General features: G+C 38.3%; 1 protein-coding gene across 8 annotated transcripts in view; it reads left to right on the forward strand.

Moving 5' to 3' along the window:
- The window catches only part of SAMHD1 (SAM and HD domain containing deoxynucleoside triphosphate triphosphohydrolase 1), a 57,808-nt gene that overhangs the window by 23,408 nt on the left and 17,434 nt on the right, over positions 1–16,966 (forward strand). For all 8 annotated transcript variants that reach the window (XR_007150815.1, XR_007150814.1, XR_007150817.1 and 5 more), the window contains exons 7-13: positions 4,574–4,729; positions 7,234–7,334; positions 7,511–7,619; positions 8,462–8,553; positions 9,636–9,751; positions 15,223–15,362; positions 16,141–16,236. Coding sequence is in view for 3 of the 8 variants with exons in the window: in XM_047852241.1 (XP_047708197.1) it covers positions 4,574–4,729; positions 7,234–7,334; positions 7,511–7,619; positions 8,462–8,553; positions 9,636–9,751; positions 15,223–15,362; positions 16,141–16,236 (810 nt within the window). In the remaining 5 variants the exon portion in view is untranslated. The remainder of the gene's footprint in view (positions 1–4,573; positions 4,730–7,233; positions 7,335–7,510; positions 7,620–8,461; positions 8,554–9,635; positions 9,752–15,222; positions 15,363–16,140; positions 16,237–16,966) is intronic.

Raw genomic sequence — 16,966 nt, forward strand, 5'->3', positions numbered from 1 at the left:
TACTTATCTCAAGTAATCTCTACACCCAACATTGGGTCCAAACTAATGACCCTGAGATTGAGAGTCACATGCTCTACTGACTGATCCAGCCAGGCACCATGGTTCAGTGAATTTTTATAGATAGATATATCCATGTAATCACTACCCAAGTCAGGATACAAGATGTCTTCATCTTCTTGGAAAATTCTCTTATGCCCCTTCTCAGTCGATGGTTGCTTCTCCCTCATCACCCTCTGATTTTTTTAAATACAGATTAGTTTTGCCTATTCTTAGATTTCATGTAAGTAGAATCATATCATATATACTCTTTAGTGTTTTGCTTTTATTCATACAACATGATGATTGTGAGATTCTATCATGTTGCATGCATTACTGTTGATCCCTGCTTATTGCTGAGTAGTATCCCCTTGTGTGAGTAAATTGTGATTTGTTTGTACTTTTCGCCTTCAATATAATTTGGGTTGTTTTCACTTTTTGGCTATTACAAATAAGGTTGCAAAACATTTTTATGGAAAATGTTTTCATTTCTTTTAGGTAAAATACCTGAGTAGAATTGCTAGATCATGGAGTAGGTGCATGTTTACTTTGTAAGAAGCTGCCAAGGGCATCTAGGTGACTCAGTCGGTTGAGCATCGGTGTCCGACTCTTGATTTAGGCTCAGGTCATGATCTCCCAGTTCGTGGCATAGAGCCCTGCATTGAGCTCTGTGCTAACAGCACGGAGCTTGCTTGGGATGTTCTCTCTTCCACACTCTGCCCCTCCCCGACTTGTGTGCACACGCACCTGCGTGCATTCTCTCTCACTCTCTCTCTCTCTCAAAATAAGTAAATAAACTTAAAAATTAGAAAAAAAAAAAAAGAAACTGCCAGACCTTTCCCCTGTTGTACCATTTTGCCCTCTGTTAGCACTGTGGGAGATTTCCTGTTGTTCTGTAGCTTCATCATTTCATTTTTTAGATTAGCCTTTCTAATGAGTGTGAAGTGGTATTTTGTGGGGTTTTGGGTTTTTGTTGTTTTGTTTTCTTTTTTTTTGGCATTCTCTGATATATGCTGAATACCATTTCCTGTGCTTTGTTTTTTTGGTGTGTGTGTGTGTGTGTGTGTGTGTGTGTGTGTGTGTGTTAAGTTTATTTTTGAGAGAGAGAGGAAATAAGTGTAGGGAAGGGGCAGAGAGAGAGGGCCCCAGACAGGCTCTGCACTGTCAGCACAGAGCTGGATATGGGGCTCGAACTCATGAACTGTGAGATCATGACCTGAGTGGAAATCAAGAGTCTGAGGCTTAACAGGCTGAGCCACCCAGGTGCCCCCCTGTACTTTGTTATTGATGTATCTTCTTTTGTGAAGAGTTCTTTCAACACTTAACCGATTTAAAAAATGTTTGCTTTTTGATTGTTGATTTAATTACTTACATAACTATGTAATAGTATATATAGTAACTATATGTATAATGGTCAGATATATGTATTGTGAATATTTTTTCTTCAGTCTCTTACTTGCAAATTCATTCATTCATTTAAGTAATCTCTACAGCCAATGTGGGGCTCGTACTCACGACCCAAGGTCAAGAGTCACATGCTCTTCTGACTGAGCCTGCCAGGCACCCCTCCAATTCATTAAAAAAATTTTTTTAATATTTATTTATTTTTGAGAGAGAGAGAGAGAGAGTGAGTGCATGAGTGGGGGAGGAGCAGAGAGAGAGGGAGACACAGAATCTGAAGCAGGCTCCAGGCTCTGAGCTGTCAGCACAGAGCCCGACGTGGGGTTCGAACTCATGGACTGGGAGATCATGACCTGAGCCGAAGTCAGACACTTAACTGACTGAGCCACCCAGGCACCCCTCCAATTCATTTTTTTTTAATGGTACTTTTTGAGAAACAAATTTTAAATGTTGATGAAGTATTCTGGTTCTTTAATGAACTGAGATCGATAGTTTCTCTATAGTTTTGCTTCCTGGGAGCCTCATACTAAAGGCCATAAAAGAATTGGAATATTGTCCCGTGCTCTTTTTTTCCAAGTATTAACTTCCTGCTGACATCTGCCTACTTTGGTCGCTCTCCAGTACTTTTAGGAAGTTTCCAGACTTAACAGTTGTTTTCTTCAGCAAGGCTGATCTAAATAGGATCTAGTCAGCCATTTCCATGTCTTTTATTTATATGTTTGACCTTTTGGGGCACCTGGTTGGCTTGGTTGAGCATCGTTATGGGATTGAGCCCCACGTTTGAGTCTCTCTCTCTCTCTCTCTCTCTCTCTCCCACTCCCTCCCTTTCCCCCGCTGCCCCTCTCCCCGCTCTCTCTCTCAAATAATACATACAAACAAACGTACATACATACATACATACCTAGATTTTTAAAAATAATAGATATTTGGCCTTTCACATATAAGTCCTTAACTCATGTGGATGTGCATAGTAGAAATCTAATGTCTTTTTTAAAACCTGGATGATTGTTTACTGAACAGTTCATTCTTTCCTTACTGATCTATAACACACCCCCAACATTTATTAACTTTCCATATATGATGAATCCTTCTGGATTCTCTTCTATTTCACTTTAATTATTATTACTTTATAATAACTTTTCATCTCTTTTCTTTTATTGAGTATCTTTGGCCATTTGCCCTTTATTATAAATTTTATAATCTTCTCCATAAAGGTCTTCTATATCTTTTGTTATATTTATTCCTAAGTTGCTTATAATTTTCATTGTAATTGTCCATGTTATCTTTGTGGGACTTAAATTTTTCTATATAAATAACATTTTTTTTCGGGGTGCCTGGCTGGTTCAGTTAGTGGAGTATGAGACTCTTGGTCTCTGGGTTATAAGTTTGAGATCCATGTTGAGTGTGGAGATTACTTAAAAATAAAAATCTTTAAAAAAAGTAAAATTTTTGGGGCGCCTGGGTGGCGCAGTCGGTTGAGCGTCCGACTTCAGCCAGGTCACGATCTCACGGTCCGTGAGTTCGAGCCCCGCGTCGGGCTCTGGGCTGATGGCTCGGAGCCTGGAGCCTGTTTCCGATTCTGTGTCTCCCTCTCTCTCTGCCCCTCCCCCGTTCATGCTCTGTCTCTCTCTGTCCCAAAAATAAATAAGCGTTGAAAAAAAATAAATAAATAAAAAAAAAAAAATAAAATAAAATAAAATTTTTTCTGAACCATTTGAAAGTGAGTTGTAGACATACCCCTATATTCCTAAATACTTCAGTGGGTATTTCCTAAAAACAAGAACATTCTCTTACATAACCTCAGTACAGGTATCAAAATCAAGAAATTAATACTGATGCTATACTATTATTTAGTTTATAGTTTCTGTCAAATTTCATCAATTGTCCATGCAGAAAAGGAGAAAGAAAACTTTATTCCTTTCCAATCCGTACATAAATCATACTTAGTTGCTATTTCTTTTTAGTCTCCTTTGATCTGGAACAATTCTTCAGTCTTTATCTTTCATGATCTTGTTATTTTTTTGAAGAATACAGGTGAGTTGTTTCTGATATGTCCTTTAGTTTGCAGTTTTCTGATACATAGTGTCAGACTATGTATTTTTGGCAGAATGCCACATTATATCTTCTTTAGCATCAGAGGCATGGAAACTCTGTTTAACACAATGCTGGTGACATTAACTTTGATCACTTAAGGCAATGTTTACCAGATTTCTTCACTATAAACCTGAACTATGTTTTTCCTTGTTGTAATTAATATGTATCTTTTTTTTTTTTCAACGTTTATTTATTTTTGGGACAGAGAGAGACAGAGCATGAACGGGGGAGGGGCAGAGAGAGAGGGAGACACAGAATCGGAAACAGGCTCCAGGCTGTGAGCCATCAGCCCAGAGCCCGATGCGGAGCTCGAACTCACAGACCGCGAGATCGTGACCTGGCTGAAGTCGGACGCTTAACCGACTGCGCCACCCAGGCGCCCCAATATGTATCTTGATTCACTTAAAAAAAATAGTTACAGGACCATTCAGGGTTTTGTTTTCATATTGAGTCGGGTTTTAGTAAGACCTGTGATGGTGCCAGTATCTTCAGGGGATCATTTGATGTTTACAATTATGAATGAGTGAGCAGACAGATGAGTAAAAAGAGGCCAATTTGAGATTCCCCCCCTAGATCTTGACTTTAGAACTCTAAACACTTTTGTTCTTAAGTGGCAAGTTTGCAGTTACTCCTTCTCACCATCAGATGGAAGTGCTAACAGAATTTGTAACTTCAAATGTTCCAAGCCTGATGAAACAATAGAACTGAATTTTATAGTGATATTCATTAAAGCAAGATCCCATCTGTATGACTGGGTAATATTCTTTTGTACTGTACTATACAATATTTCTGCACTATAAATTATATATCTCATTAAATATATTTATGAGATAATGAACATGATATGTAAAAGGTTTATTTGTTTACAGACAAATTTAACAGGTTTTTAAAAATATCTGTAAGATGGCAGTTGGGAACTAGATAATTAACGTGCATTGGAACCTTATCTCTGAATTACCTGGAATCAAGAATAATTTGAATTATTTGGGGTCCCCGATGGACTAGAGTCTATAACAGATCATATTGTGCTGACTTTTCCTAGCATGAACAGGGCTCAGTGAAGATGTTTGAGCACCTAGTTAATTCTAATGGACTCAAAGCTGTCATGGAACATTACGGTCTCATCCCTGAAGAAGATATTTGCTTTATCAAGGAACAAATTACAGGACCACTTGAATCACCAATCAAAGATTCTTTGGTAAGTTTGTTTACAACTTAATTTGAATTGACTGTGTTTTCCATCTAGTCTTTTCTAGTTTCCTTCAGAGCTCTTTTTTTTTTTATATCCTTCAGAGCTATTTGAAGAGAGATATTTGGCTATTTTAGAGGGACTAAATGATAACATACATTATGTATTTCTACTGTTTAGTGCAAAAAAAATAAAAAGGCTTATCTATTTTTTTCATCTCTTAACCGTTCTTTAGAAATTACCTCCCAAATTAAAATACATATGTAAATGTTTTTTGATGAATATATATGTAGTATTCTATATAGAAGCCTGAAGTAACATTGTTTGAAAAATGTAAAAGGGCATGTCCTGTTTCTCCATTAAAATTAACATGTTTGGGGCATCTGGCTGGCTCAGTCGGCAGAGTACATGAGTGGTAATCTCGGGGTTGTGAGTTCAAGCCTCATGTTGGGCATAAAGATTATTTAAAAATAAAATAAATTTTTTAATTTAATTTAATTAAAAAATTTTTTTCAAATGCTTGTTCACTTTTGAGAGACAGAAAATCCACATGGGATGGGCAGAGAGAGAGGGAGACACAGATTCTGAAGCAGGCTCCAGGCTCTGAGCTGTCAGCACAGAGCCTGCCATGAGGCTCGAACTCACAGACTGCGAGATCATGACCTGAGCCGAAGTCAGATGCTTGACTGACTGAACCATCTAGGCGCCCCAAATTTTAATTTAATTTAATTTAATTTAATTTAATTTAATTTAATTTAATTTAATTTAATTTAATTTTTCTTTAAGAGAGAGAGCTTATACACGAGCAGGGGAGGAACAGAGGGAGAGAGAGAATCTTAAGCAGGCTCCATGCCTAGTGCAGAGCTCAACACAGGGCTTGATTTCATGACTGTGAGATCATGACATGAGCCAAAATCAAGAGTCAGGCACCCAACCGACTGAGCCACCCAGGTGCCCCCCCAAAATAAGATCATTTTTAAAAGAGTTAACATATTTGAGTGCTTTAGGGAGAGCTGTGCAGGAGTGGGAAGGAGGGAGGAGGGATGGGAGAGGGCAGGGCTCATAGAAGAAAATTTTAAAAGAAGAGAAAAAAATAAAATAAATCAATTAAAAAAAATAGCATATCTGAAATACTTAGATATATGAAGACCTAGAAAAAAAGTTGAATAGTTCAAAGGAAAATCTGTTTTTGTTTTTGTTTGTTTGTTTTAATTTAAAAGTTGAAAAATAGTTTGCCTTTGGGTTTTAAAAAATTTTTGCCTTGAATATATATCAATCTACTTATAAGATAAAGAGCTAGATGCACCCGGGTGGCTCAGTTGGTTAAGCATCCGACTTTTGATCTCAGCTCAGGTCTTGATCTCAGGGTCATGGGCTCAAGCCCTGCATTGTGGCAGAGAGAAAGGGAGACACAGAATCCCAAGTGGGTTCCAGGCTTTGAGCTGTCAGCACAGAACCCAACACGAGGCTGAAACCCATGAACTGTGAGATCATGACCTGAGCTGAAGTCGGAAGCTTAACCAACTGAGCCACCCATGTGCACCATCCCCTCACCCCCCAACCCCTGCCAAAAAATCTGGATTTTGAAGCAAATATTCTATTTCCAAAATATAGGAGCTTCAAAAATTCTTTGAACAATACATATCATTTTGACTAGATGTGCAACTACTTTGAAAGATACTATTTCCATGCATGAATTCAAGCATTAGCATATGAAGAGCATTCTTACTAATTCATAATCAGATCTTGTATTGTAATATTTTTTTTAATGTTTATTTTTGAGAGAGAGAGAGACAGAGTGCAAGTAGGGGAGGGGCAGAGAAAGAGGGAGACACAAAATCTGAAGCAGGCTCCAGGCTCTGAGCTGTCATCACAGAGCCCGATGTGGGGCTCAAACTCACGAATCACAAGATCATAACCTGAGCCAAAGTCGATGCTTAACTGACTGAGCCACTCAGGGGCCCCAGATCTTAAATTTTAAAGAAACTTGTAAACCAAGAAAAGAAGAAAGTTTATTGGTTATGGGAAGTGTAATAGAGTTAGAATCCTTTCAATGGCACAAGGCTTGGTATTAACAGGATGTCATATACTTTAGCATTTCTTTTCCTTTTTTTACTAGTTTAGCAATTAGGTGGAAGAAGGAAAGAGTGGAACTTTTTGACTTATCTCACATTCCCATTCACGTGTCTGTTTATGATTTTTATTTTATTTTTAAATTTTTTATGTTTATTTATTTTTGAGAGAGAGTGTGTGTGTGAGCCGGGGGGAGCAGAAGGAGAAGGAGACACAGAATTTGAAGCAGGCTCCAGGCTCTGAGCTGTCAACACAGAGCCTGATGCACGGCTCGAACTCACAAACTGTGAGATCATGACCTGAGCCAAAGTTGGATGCTCAACCGACTGAGCCACCCAGGCGCCCCTCTGTTTATAATTTTTAGATTAACACAGTTGCTTTGCTTGTAAATAGATTTCGTTCATATCCTAAAACTTTTGGTGAGTTTTCTTGTCTTCCAGTGGCCATACAAAGGGCGTCCTAAAGAGAAAAGCTTCCTTTATGAGATAGTGGCCAATAAAAGAAATGGCATTGATGTGGACAAATGGGATTATTTTGCCAGGTATGCACTGAACACTTCAGAAAAATTGGTTAAAATCCTCATATCCTTTAAATATATACAAATTTTATTTAAATAAATGAATAAAATAAAATATTGTTATATACATTTAGTGTTGATACTTAAGGTACAGTTTTCTTGTTGACAAATTTCATCTCTCTGCTTTGGAATCTTTCTAGGGACTGCCATCATCTTGGAATCCAAAATAATTTTGATTACCAGCGCTTTATCAAATTTGCCCGTGTTTGTGAAGTAGATGATAGGAAGCGTATTTGTACTAGAGATAAGGTAAGCTAGATCAGAGGAAACAACAAAGAAGGTGTAGTTCATAGTTTGAAATCTAGAAGTAATCATTCAATAATTCGGAAAAATCAGAACTTGGTAAATGATCAGTCTCTTTACTTAATGCTTAGCACTTGTTAAGTGTCTTAAAGTTCTTTTCACTGCTACTGCATTGTTAAATAATAACAAAGTTACAACAGACATTTATTAAGTATTGTGCGAGGCACTGTTTTTAGGTGCTTTGGGTAGATTAACTCAACTCTCACAACAGTATGAAATAGATACTATTATTATCCCGCTTAACAGGTGAGCAAATTGAAGCAAAGAAGACATACAATTAATAAAAGGCGGAACTGAAGTTTCAGCCTAGAAAGTTTGGCTCAAGTCTCATCCTTAACCATAGTTAGTGATATATGTTAGTGTTTCATAATAGGTAAAATACTAAATCATTAGGTCTCTGCTAGATGAGGGTCATGTAGCTAAAATGTAGTATGGTATTGTACTACAGAAAGTCTTTCTCTTGAGAATAAAGAATATATAAAGAAGAATGCCTAATTTTCTAGACTTGTTGAGATTAAAAAAATATATTGAATATGCCTAAAACAGAACCTGCCACAGACTTAAAACAATAGATTTTGGTTTACTAAGAAGAAAAGTTGCAAACCAAAAGTTGCAAACTACCTTGTATTTTTTAATGGGTGGGCTCAGGGATTTTAATGAGGTAGTCCTTATGCATAGCCTTCTTGTCCATCTGTCACCATCCCTTTTCCTTATCCTATGGACTTATCTACTAACAAGGGTAACATAACCTGAACCTACATTAATATTTATTTCATGTTTTTCTGCAGGAGGTTGGGAATCTGTATGACATGTTCCATACCCGTACCTCTTTGCACCGCAGAGCTTATCAACACAAAGTTGGCAACATCATTGATACAATGTAAGAAATTCTAGTGCTATTTCCCTATAAAATTTCTTCATGATGCTTTGCTAGAGTATCATTCTTGGGTCAAGTTGAGATTTCTAGGAATTCAAGTAAATTTTAAGTGAATAAATCTAAAATGGTTCCCTTAAACACAACAAAAACGAGCACAAAGTAAAAACTTATTTGGAGGAAGAGGAGGAGAATAGATAAAGGGGATAGATGAAGCGTGGAAGAGTTGGCTTCAGCGAGACATGAAGAGGCAATGTCAGCAGGCCTTAGACCTCCTCACAGGTAGTTACTTATGTGCCGGATACTAGTCATCAAGGTGAGAGATGGGACGTGAATAATTGACATTCTGAAGTTAATGACAAGTTAATTTCAAGAATTAAGATTAATGCCCGTCCTTACCCTGTCAATTATTTGTCAAAATTAGTAGCAGATAGTAAGACCAACAGGAATTTGACCTCTTCTCCTTGGCCCAGTGAGAACCATAGCAGAAAAGTTCAGCCAAGTACAGAAAGAAGTATAGCCATACATCTCTGTGTGACTCAAAGACCCATGAGGAATTCTCAGAAGTAGGATGTGAGTTAATTCCATATCTCTAAATAGTTTTAAATTGACATGAGCAGACTAGTTAGAACACATTCATCTATTTGTATGGTTGTTACTTTGATAAGAAGTTTTTATTTGTTTTTAATTCAGCTAGTTTCAAACCCTGGTATGGCTTCTTCCTAACTTGATTAAATGAAAATTACTTAATTTCTGCATCAGTAAAATTGAGGCTGATTACATCTATCTTCTTGTTGGAAAGATTAAATAAGATAATGTATCTAAAGCCCTACCATAATGCTTGGATCACAGTAAACATGGTAGCTGACGAATCCCCATGCACTTATTTGTGTATTTATGTATGATCAAAAAACAGTTGTCTTTTTTTATCTGTTTGTTTAAAAAAAAAAAAACACAGTTGTCTTTAGAACATCGTGTCTCAGGGTTTTACTTCTCTGAAGTAGAAAGGTTTCCTTAACTTTAAGCATGGCATTAACCAAATACTCAAATTTTCTCATAAGCATAAATTTTTATGAAATGATCTTTAGGATTACAGATGCTTTCCTCAAAGCAGACCCCTACATAGAAATTGTAGGTGCTGAAGGAAAAAAGTATCACATTTCTACGGCAATTGATGACATGGATGCCTTCACTAAGCTCACAGGTAAGAGCTAGACGGTAACACAGGAAGTCCATCTCACATAAAGTGAAAGCTGTGCCTGGATTGCAGATGTGTTATTTTCCAAACATACCAATGTATTTAGCTTCTCTAGTGATTGTATACTTTTGGATTTGAGTTTTGTCTCTGCTTGGTACTAACTGTATCACCTTGATAAAATCATTTAACCTCTCGAACCTTAGTTTCCTCATCTATAAATTGGGCTATTGATACCCAGCATATAGTTTTGTTATAGTATTTAAATGAGGCATAACACCTGGTAGGTAGTACTTGGCACTTAAGTACCCAGTATTCACTGTTATTTAACTTAAAATACGGCTGGACTGATACCAGACTAAAAAACTGACTTGCTTTTAACGTTACTTTTGTTATAAAACACAGAATACCAAGAGCATTTTGCCACGTTTCAACACAGGCAAAACCTGCAGCTTAGGGTGAGAAGGGAGAGGTGAAGGTGTTGCAGCTCGTTCTTTAATGTGGGAAAGTGCTGACTGAGCCATAAAGATGAGCAAAGCAAAAGTAGACCACAGAAGTTGGAGTTCTTCGTGGCGGATCATGAAACTGACTCTGTTTAAAAAGAAAGTTAGAAAGCAGTCACATAGCTTGTAGAGAATCGGTGGAAAGGCTGAAGGTTTTTTAAATGAGCAAAAACAACCCAAGCTGAGTGGGCTAAGGCAGCCGAGATCACTTTACATGAGCTTCCTGTGTGTGATGCTACTGCTGGGTTCTGTCTGCAGCACATTGCCAGAACAAGACTCACACCGGTGCCTCTCAAACTGTCTTGAAGAACCAACATTCTCCATGCCCAACAACTCACAGATTGATACCCTTGTAAAACAATAAAAACGGATTACTAGGAGAATGATATGGGGGTGGGAAGGACATACAAAATATGAGCCCAAATATTTCATATTGAGTTTAACAGACTTAACATACATTTCAGTAACTACGACCAAAAGAAACAAAAATTTTAATAATAAAAACTATATGTATTATAGTGTACTATACTATATTATAGAATACATACTATTCTTTAAAAATAGACATGTAGGTGATATAGAGTCCCTTTTAGACTTAGAACTTTTTAGTCACTTTTCAAACATAGGTAAATCAAAAATTAGAAGTTAAATAGTGATTCCTCATATTACATATCTTTGTGCACACTCAGAACGTTGTGTACAACAATATTCAAAGTTTATAATGTGGGGCGCCTGGGTGGCGCAGTTGGTTAAGCGTCCGACTTCAGCCAGGTCACGATCTCGCGGTCCGTGAGTTTGAGCCCCACGTCAGGCTCTGGGCTGATGGCTCAGAGCCTGGAGCCTGTTTCTGATTCTGTGTCTCTCTCTCTCTCTGCCCCTCCCCCGTTCATGCTCTGTCTCTCTCTGTCCCAAAAATAAATAAACGTTGAAAAAAAAATTTTTTTTTTAAATAAAAAAAAAATAAAGTTTATAATGTAATAAGTGATTTTCCTACTGGTTAATTAATCTAGATTGGATTGATGACACTTTCACTCACAAGGGATGATGTGTATCTAAATTGTTTCTGTGTTGTTTTAAAAACATCATAGCAGATACTAGTCTCCCATTGTTATGTTGATAGGAATGGAAGAAGAGATTACATAACAGTTTGAGCAAGCTGGGGATATTTTAACTTTTGTTCATAACGAAGCAGGTGATGCTGTATTTAAAAAGTCATCTTCAGTGGGGTGCCTGGGTGGCTCAGGTAGTTAAGCCTCTGACTTCAGCTCAGGTCATCTCACAGTTCGTGAGTTCTAGCCCCACATGGGGCTCTATGCTGACAGCTCAGAGCCTGGAGCCTGCTTCGGATTCTGTGTCTCCCTCTCTCTTTGCCCCTCTCCTGCTCACACTCTGTCTCTGTCTCTCAAAAATAAACGTTAAAAAAAAAAATCTTCAGTCTTCATCATCAGAAGCTAGTTCTAACAATTTATCCTGTAACATTATATTACATTTCAACTTTCTTTTGATGAAAAGAAATGAATTCAGGGTTTTACACACTTTTGGGTTAAGTGACAAACCATAAAGTATACAGTTTAATGTGATCTTTGTTTTTTTAATTTTTTTAACATTTATTTATTTTTGAGAGAGAGAGTACAAGCAGAGAGGAAGCAGAGAGAGAGAGACAGAGACAGAGACAGAGACAGATTCCGATGCAGGCTCCAGGCTCTAAGCTGTCAGCACAGAGCCTGATGCAGGGCTTGAACCCACAAACTGCAAGATCATGACCTGAGCTGAAGCCAGGTGCTTCACCCAGCCACCCAGGCGCCCTTGGTCTTTTTTTTTTTTTTTTTTTTTAGGTTTATTTATTTTTGAGGGGGGTGGGAGACAGAGGATCCAAAGCGGGCTCCACACTGACAGCAGTGATGATGCTTAATCAACTGAGCCACCCAGGCGCCCCCTAATGTGGTTTTACTACATGACTATACATAGCTCTCTCTCACTCTGAAGGTTCTATAATACCCAAACTAGCTTTTACCCTGTTCAATGGGATGAGTCCACTGGTTATACCCTTGGATATTGTATTAATGTCAAAAATCCTATACAAAATATTAGGTCACATTTTTGTGCTTTATCTGCCAAGAGTATGGTAGAATAAGCATATGGATTTTCCAGCTTTCATCATTTGAGACCCAGAATCTTATCTTTCTTGCATATTATTTTGAGAAGTCATAAAATCTTTACTGGCCTTAACTACATAACCTGGAAGGAATAGGACCATGTGAGCCTTCCTTACCTTTGTTGCTTTTCCAAAAGTCAACTCACTTTATCTAAAAGTCTCCACTTCTTGTTTTTTAATTTTTTTAATGTTTATTTTATTTATGAGAGAGAGAGAGAGAGAGCAAGCACAGCTGGGGAGGGGCAGAGAAGGAACAGAGGATCTGAAGTGGGCTCCATGCTGACAGCAGAGAGCCTGATGTGGGGCTCGAGCTCATGAACTGCGAGATCATGACCTGCGAGATCATGACCTGAGCCAAAATCGGACGCTTAACCGACTGAACCACCCAGGCGCCCCTGTTTTTTAATTTTTAAGAATGTTTTTCCACATGTTACTGGGAAGTGTTGAAACCTGCAGCAATGTTGGAAGAATTTTACAGTGAACATTTGTACACTCACCACACCGGTACAGTTCTAGCATTTACTGAACTTGCTCTATGACTTGTCTGTCACTTACCATCCTGTCTGTTAACCCATCTGAATTTTGATGCATTTTCTTCCTTTTTTTTTTTCTCTTTTCTTTTCTTTTCTTTTCTTTTCTTTTCTTTCCTTTTTGAGAGAGTATGAGCTGGGAAGAGGGGCGGAGAGAGAGAGAGAGAGAGAGAGAAAGAAAGAATCTTAAGCAGGCTCCATGATCAGTGCAGAGCCCAATGTGAGCATCAATCCCATAACCCTGGGATCATGACCTGAGCTGAAATCAAGAGTCGGACTGACTGAGCCACCCAGGCATCCCAGTTTTGATGCATTTTTAAGTAAATTGCAGTGATCAGTACATTTTACCCTAACTCCTTTAGCATGAAGATTAAAGTTCAACAATAATATATAGATTTTTTTCTTCTGATGTAAAATGCACACACAATTCGTATAAATGCACACATTTTATGTACATTTGCTAATGTTTTGACACATGCAAGATACAGAACATTATCTTCTCCTTAGGAAATTCCCTCATGCTTCATCCCAGTCAGTTCTTGCCCTCACCTCACCCCTAGAAACAACCACTATTTGCCTGTCTAGACTTTTTTTTTTTTAAGTTTATTGATTTTTAGTAATCTCTACACCCAACATGGGGCTCAAATTCATGACCCTGCGATCAAGAGTCACATCCTCAGGGCACCTGGGTAGCTCAGTCGGTTGAGCGTCCAACTTCAGCTCAGGTCGTGATCTCACAGTTTGTGAGTTTGAGCCCCGTGTCAGGCTCTGAGCTGAGCCTGTTTCAGATTCTGTGTCTCCTTCTCTCTCTGCCCCTCCCCTGGCTCACACTCTGTCTCTCTCAAAAAACTAAATAAACATTAAAAAAAAAAAGAGTCGCATGCTCTTCCAACTGAGCCAGCCTGGCGCCCTGTTCTAGACTTTTACATAAATGCAATCAGGCAGGTGTACTCATCTCTGTAGGGCTCCTTTTATCCAGTGTTATGTGTCTGAGATTCATCTAGATTGCATGCATCAGTAGTTTATTCCTTTTTATTGTCAAGTAGTAGTTCCTTTTATGAATATGTCATAATTTGTCCTCTCTGCTTCCTAAATTCCTACTTATAAATTCCTATAAAAATTCCTATAGGGGTGCCTCAGTGGCTCAGTTGGTTAAGCATCCAACTCTTGATTTCAGCTCGGGTCGTGATCTTACAGTTCTTGGGATTGAGCTCCAAGTTGGGCTCTGCACTGATAGCCCAGAGCCTGCTTGCTTGGGGATTCTCTCTCTCCCTTTCTCTGACCCTCCCCTGCTCATACTGTCTCTCTCAAAATAAATAAACTTTAAAATAAAATTAAAATTAAAATGCCTATATATGTTTCAGCTTACCTAGATGTTGGCTGTCTTAAACATAGCAAATGTCATATGACCACTGCCTTAGGGAACCGTTTTCTTACTTTAGTCTTTCTCCCTTAATATTCCTAGGAAATAAGTGGACCTTATCCCTTCCCTCCCTTCCAATGCAGCCCCTCTACCCCAAAATATCTTAATTAAATTGGAATAATAGAATGTTAAATTTATTTTTTTATTTAAAAACAATTTTTTTTAATGTTTATTTATTTTTGAGAGAGAGAGAGAAACAGAGCATGAGTAGGGAAGGTGCAGAGAGAGAGGGAGACACAGAATCAAGCTCCAGGCTCTGAGCTGTCAGCACACAGCCTGATGTGGGGCTCGAACTCACAAACTGGGAGATCATGACCTGAGCCGAAGTTGAAGGCTTAACCGACTAAGCCACCCAGGTGCCCCTCAAAATAAATAAACTTAAAAAAAAAATCTTAAAAAATAAAATCTTAAAAACAACTACCTTCTACTTTCATCATGGAACTTTAAAAAGCTTTTTCTTATGAAACATACAAAATTCCATGTACCCATCACTTGGCTGCAACAATTACTAACATGGCAATTTTGCTTCATCCCCTCCATCCACCCACTCCCATAAAATACTGGTCTGTTTTTGAAGTAGATTTCAGACATAACTTTATAATTACTTAAGTATCATTCTCTTTAAGAAAATAAAGCATAACAACAAATTAATACACCCCTATTTACCCATCACCCAACCTTAAGCCATCTCTATATGCCCTTTCCCATGCACTAGATTATCTTAAAGCAAATCCAAGACATTAAATGTTATACTGTGCTTACATTTGTAAATGTCCACTTAAAATCCTTTCAGAAGTACAGCGGTGTATGAGTCTTTAAACCTTTTTTGTCCCCATCTTAACATAACTGAAATTTTATCAAATTGGCAGATAACATTTTCCTGGAGATTTTATATTCTTCTGATCCCAAACTGAATGCAGCACGAGAGATTTTAAAAAAAATTGAATGCCGTAATCTATACAAGTATGTGGGTGAGACTAAACCAAAAGGAACAACAAAAATTGAAAAGGTAAGTTGAGTGGTTAATAGTGAAAGATGTCTCTCTTCCAAGAGAGGAAACCTCCAAAAGGAAGCCATTAACCCATCACAATATCATGACTCTGTTCTAAGCCCTCTACATTCATTTTCACTTAATCTCATCAATAACGTGTTCTTTGGTCCTGTAGATGAAGGAACTGAAGCTTGGGAGAGATTAAACAACTTGCCTACAGAAGCACAGTTAGTGAGCTAGGATTTGAACCCAAGTCTGTCTTAGTCTAAACCTTTATTCTCTCATCCCAGAAGTGAGAGGGGGTGCCCCAAATTTTGGCTAGATCTAAAGGCAAGAAAATGAATGGGGCCTCAAAATAAGGCATCTACATGAGCTTCTCTGAGAAGCGAAGGACCTGCTGTTTACTAATTTCTTCTTTCACATTATATCAGGTTCTCCCAGATGGTGCATGCCAGATATCCATATCTGTTTTCATCTCCTGCTGATGGAAGGTTTTTCTGTTTGCCAGAAAGCCAGTAACATGAGCCACACTGATTACCACACCCTGCCTCATAACACTTTCCTCCTGTTAAGTCAATGCCACATTTTTTTTTTTTAATGTGGAAGTTTTGTTATGAGAATCACTCTATTGTGATATGTTTGAAGGATGGCATAAGCCGGAAGCTCTGTATTTGTTAGGGGTATCTCTACCCACTCTTCCTAGTAAAGTGCCGTTTTTAGAGAGGGAACCTTTTGTGGCACAAACACTAATGATGAAAAACGGGGGTTCTAATGTAAGGAGTCTTGTCTTTTCTAGGAAAATTATAAAAGCCTTCCAGAAGATCTCGCTGATTCTAAACCTAAGGACATCTTGATAGAAACTGAACTAAAGGCTGAAGACTTCATAGTGGATGTAAGTAGTTAGCCCAAAAATATACTAAGTAAAGATTTTTTTTTTTTTCAGATAAAGCCTCCCTACTTCCATTATAAAAGCAGCACATGTTCATTAAAGAAAGTTTGGAGGGGCGCCTGGGTGGTGCAGTCGGTTAAGCGTCCGACTTCAGCCAGGTCACGATCTCGCGGTCCGTGAGTTCGAGCCCTGAGTCAGGCTCTGGGCTGATGGCTCAGAGCCTGGAGCCTGTTTCCGATTCTGTGTCTCCCTCTCTCTCTGCCACTCCCCCGTTCATGCTCTGTCTCTCTCTGTCTCAAAAATAAATAAAACATTGAAAAAAAAAATTAAAAAAAAAAAAAAAGAAAAGAAAGTTTGGAAGGGGGCGCCTCAGTGGCTCAGTTGGTTAAGCATCCAACTTAGGCTCAGGTCAAGATTTCACGGTTTGTGGGTTCAAACCCTGTGTCAGGCTATAACTGTGCTGTCCATTTTGGTAGCCACTAGCCACAGGTTCAGCACTTGAAACGTGACTACCTCAACTAAATAACTAAATTTTTTATTGTATTTAATGTTGATGACTTTAAATTAAAAATCCACCTATGACTAGTGACTGCCACATTGGGCAATAGAGCCATTCGTCTTAGCGCTTCTGTGGAGCCTTACAGTATCCATTCTCTCCTGTCTCTTTGACTTTCCCATCAGCAGTTAAACAGACTTTCATCTTGAGAAAACAACAAACAGGGGCACCTGGGTG

This window comes from Prionailurus viverrinus, chromosome A3, assembly GCF_022837055.1.
Source record: "Prionailurus viverrinus isolate Anna chromosome A3, UM_Priviv_1.0, whole genome shotgun sequence".
Taxonomy (NCBI): Eukaryota; Metazoa; Chordata; class Mammalia; order Carnivora; family Felidae; genus Prionailurus; species Prionailurus viverrinus.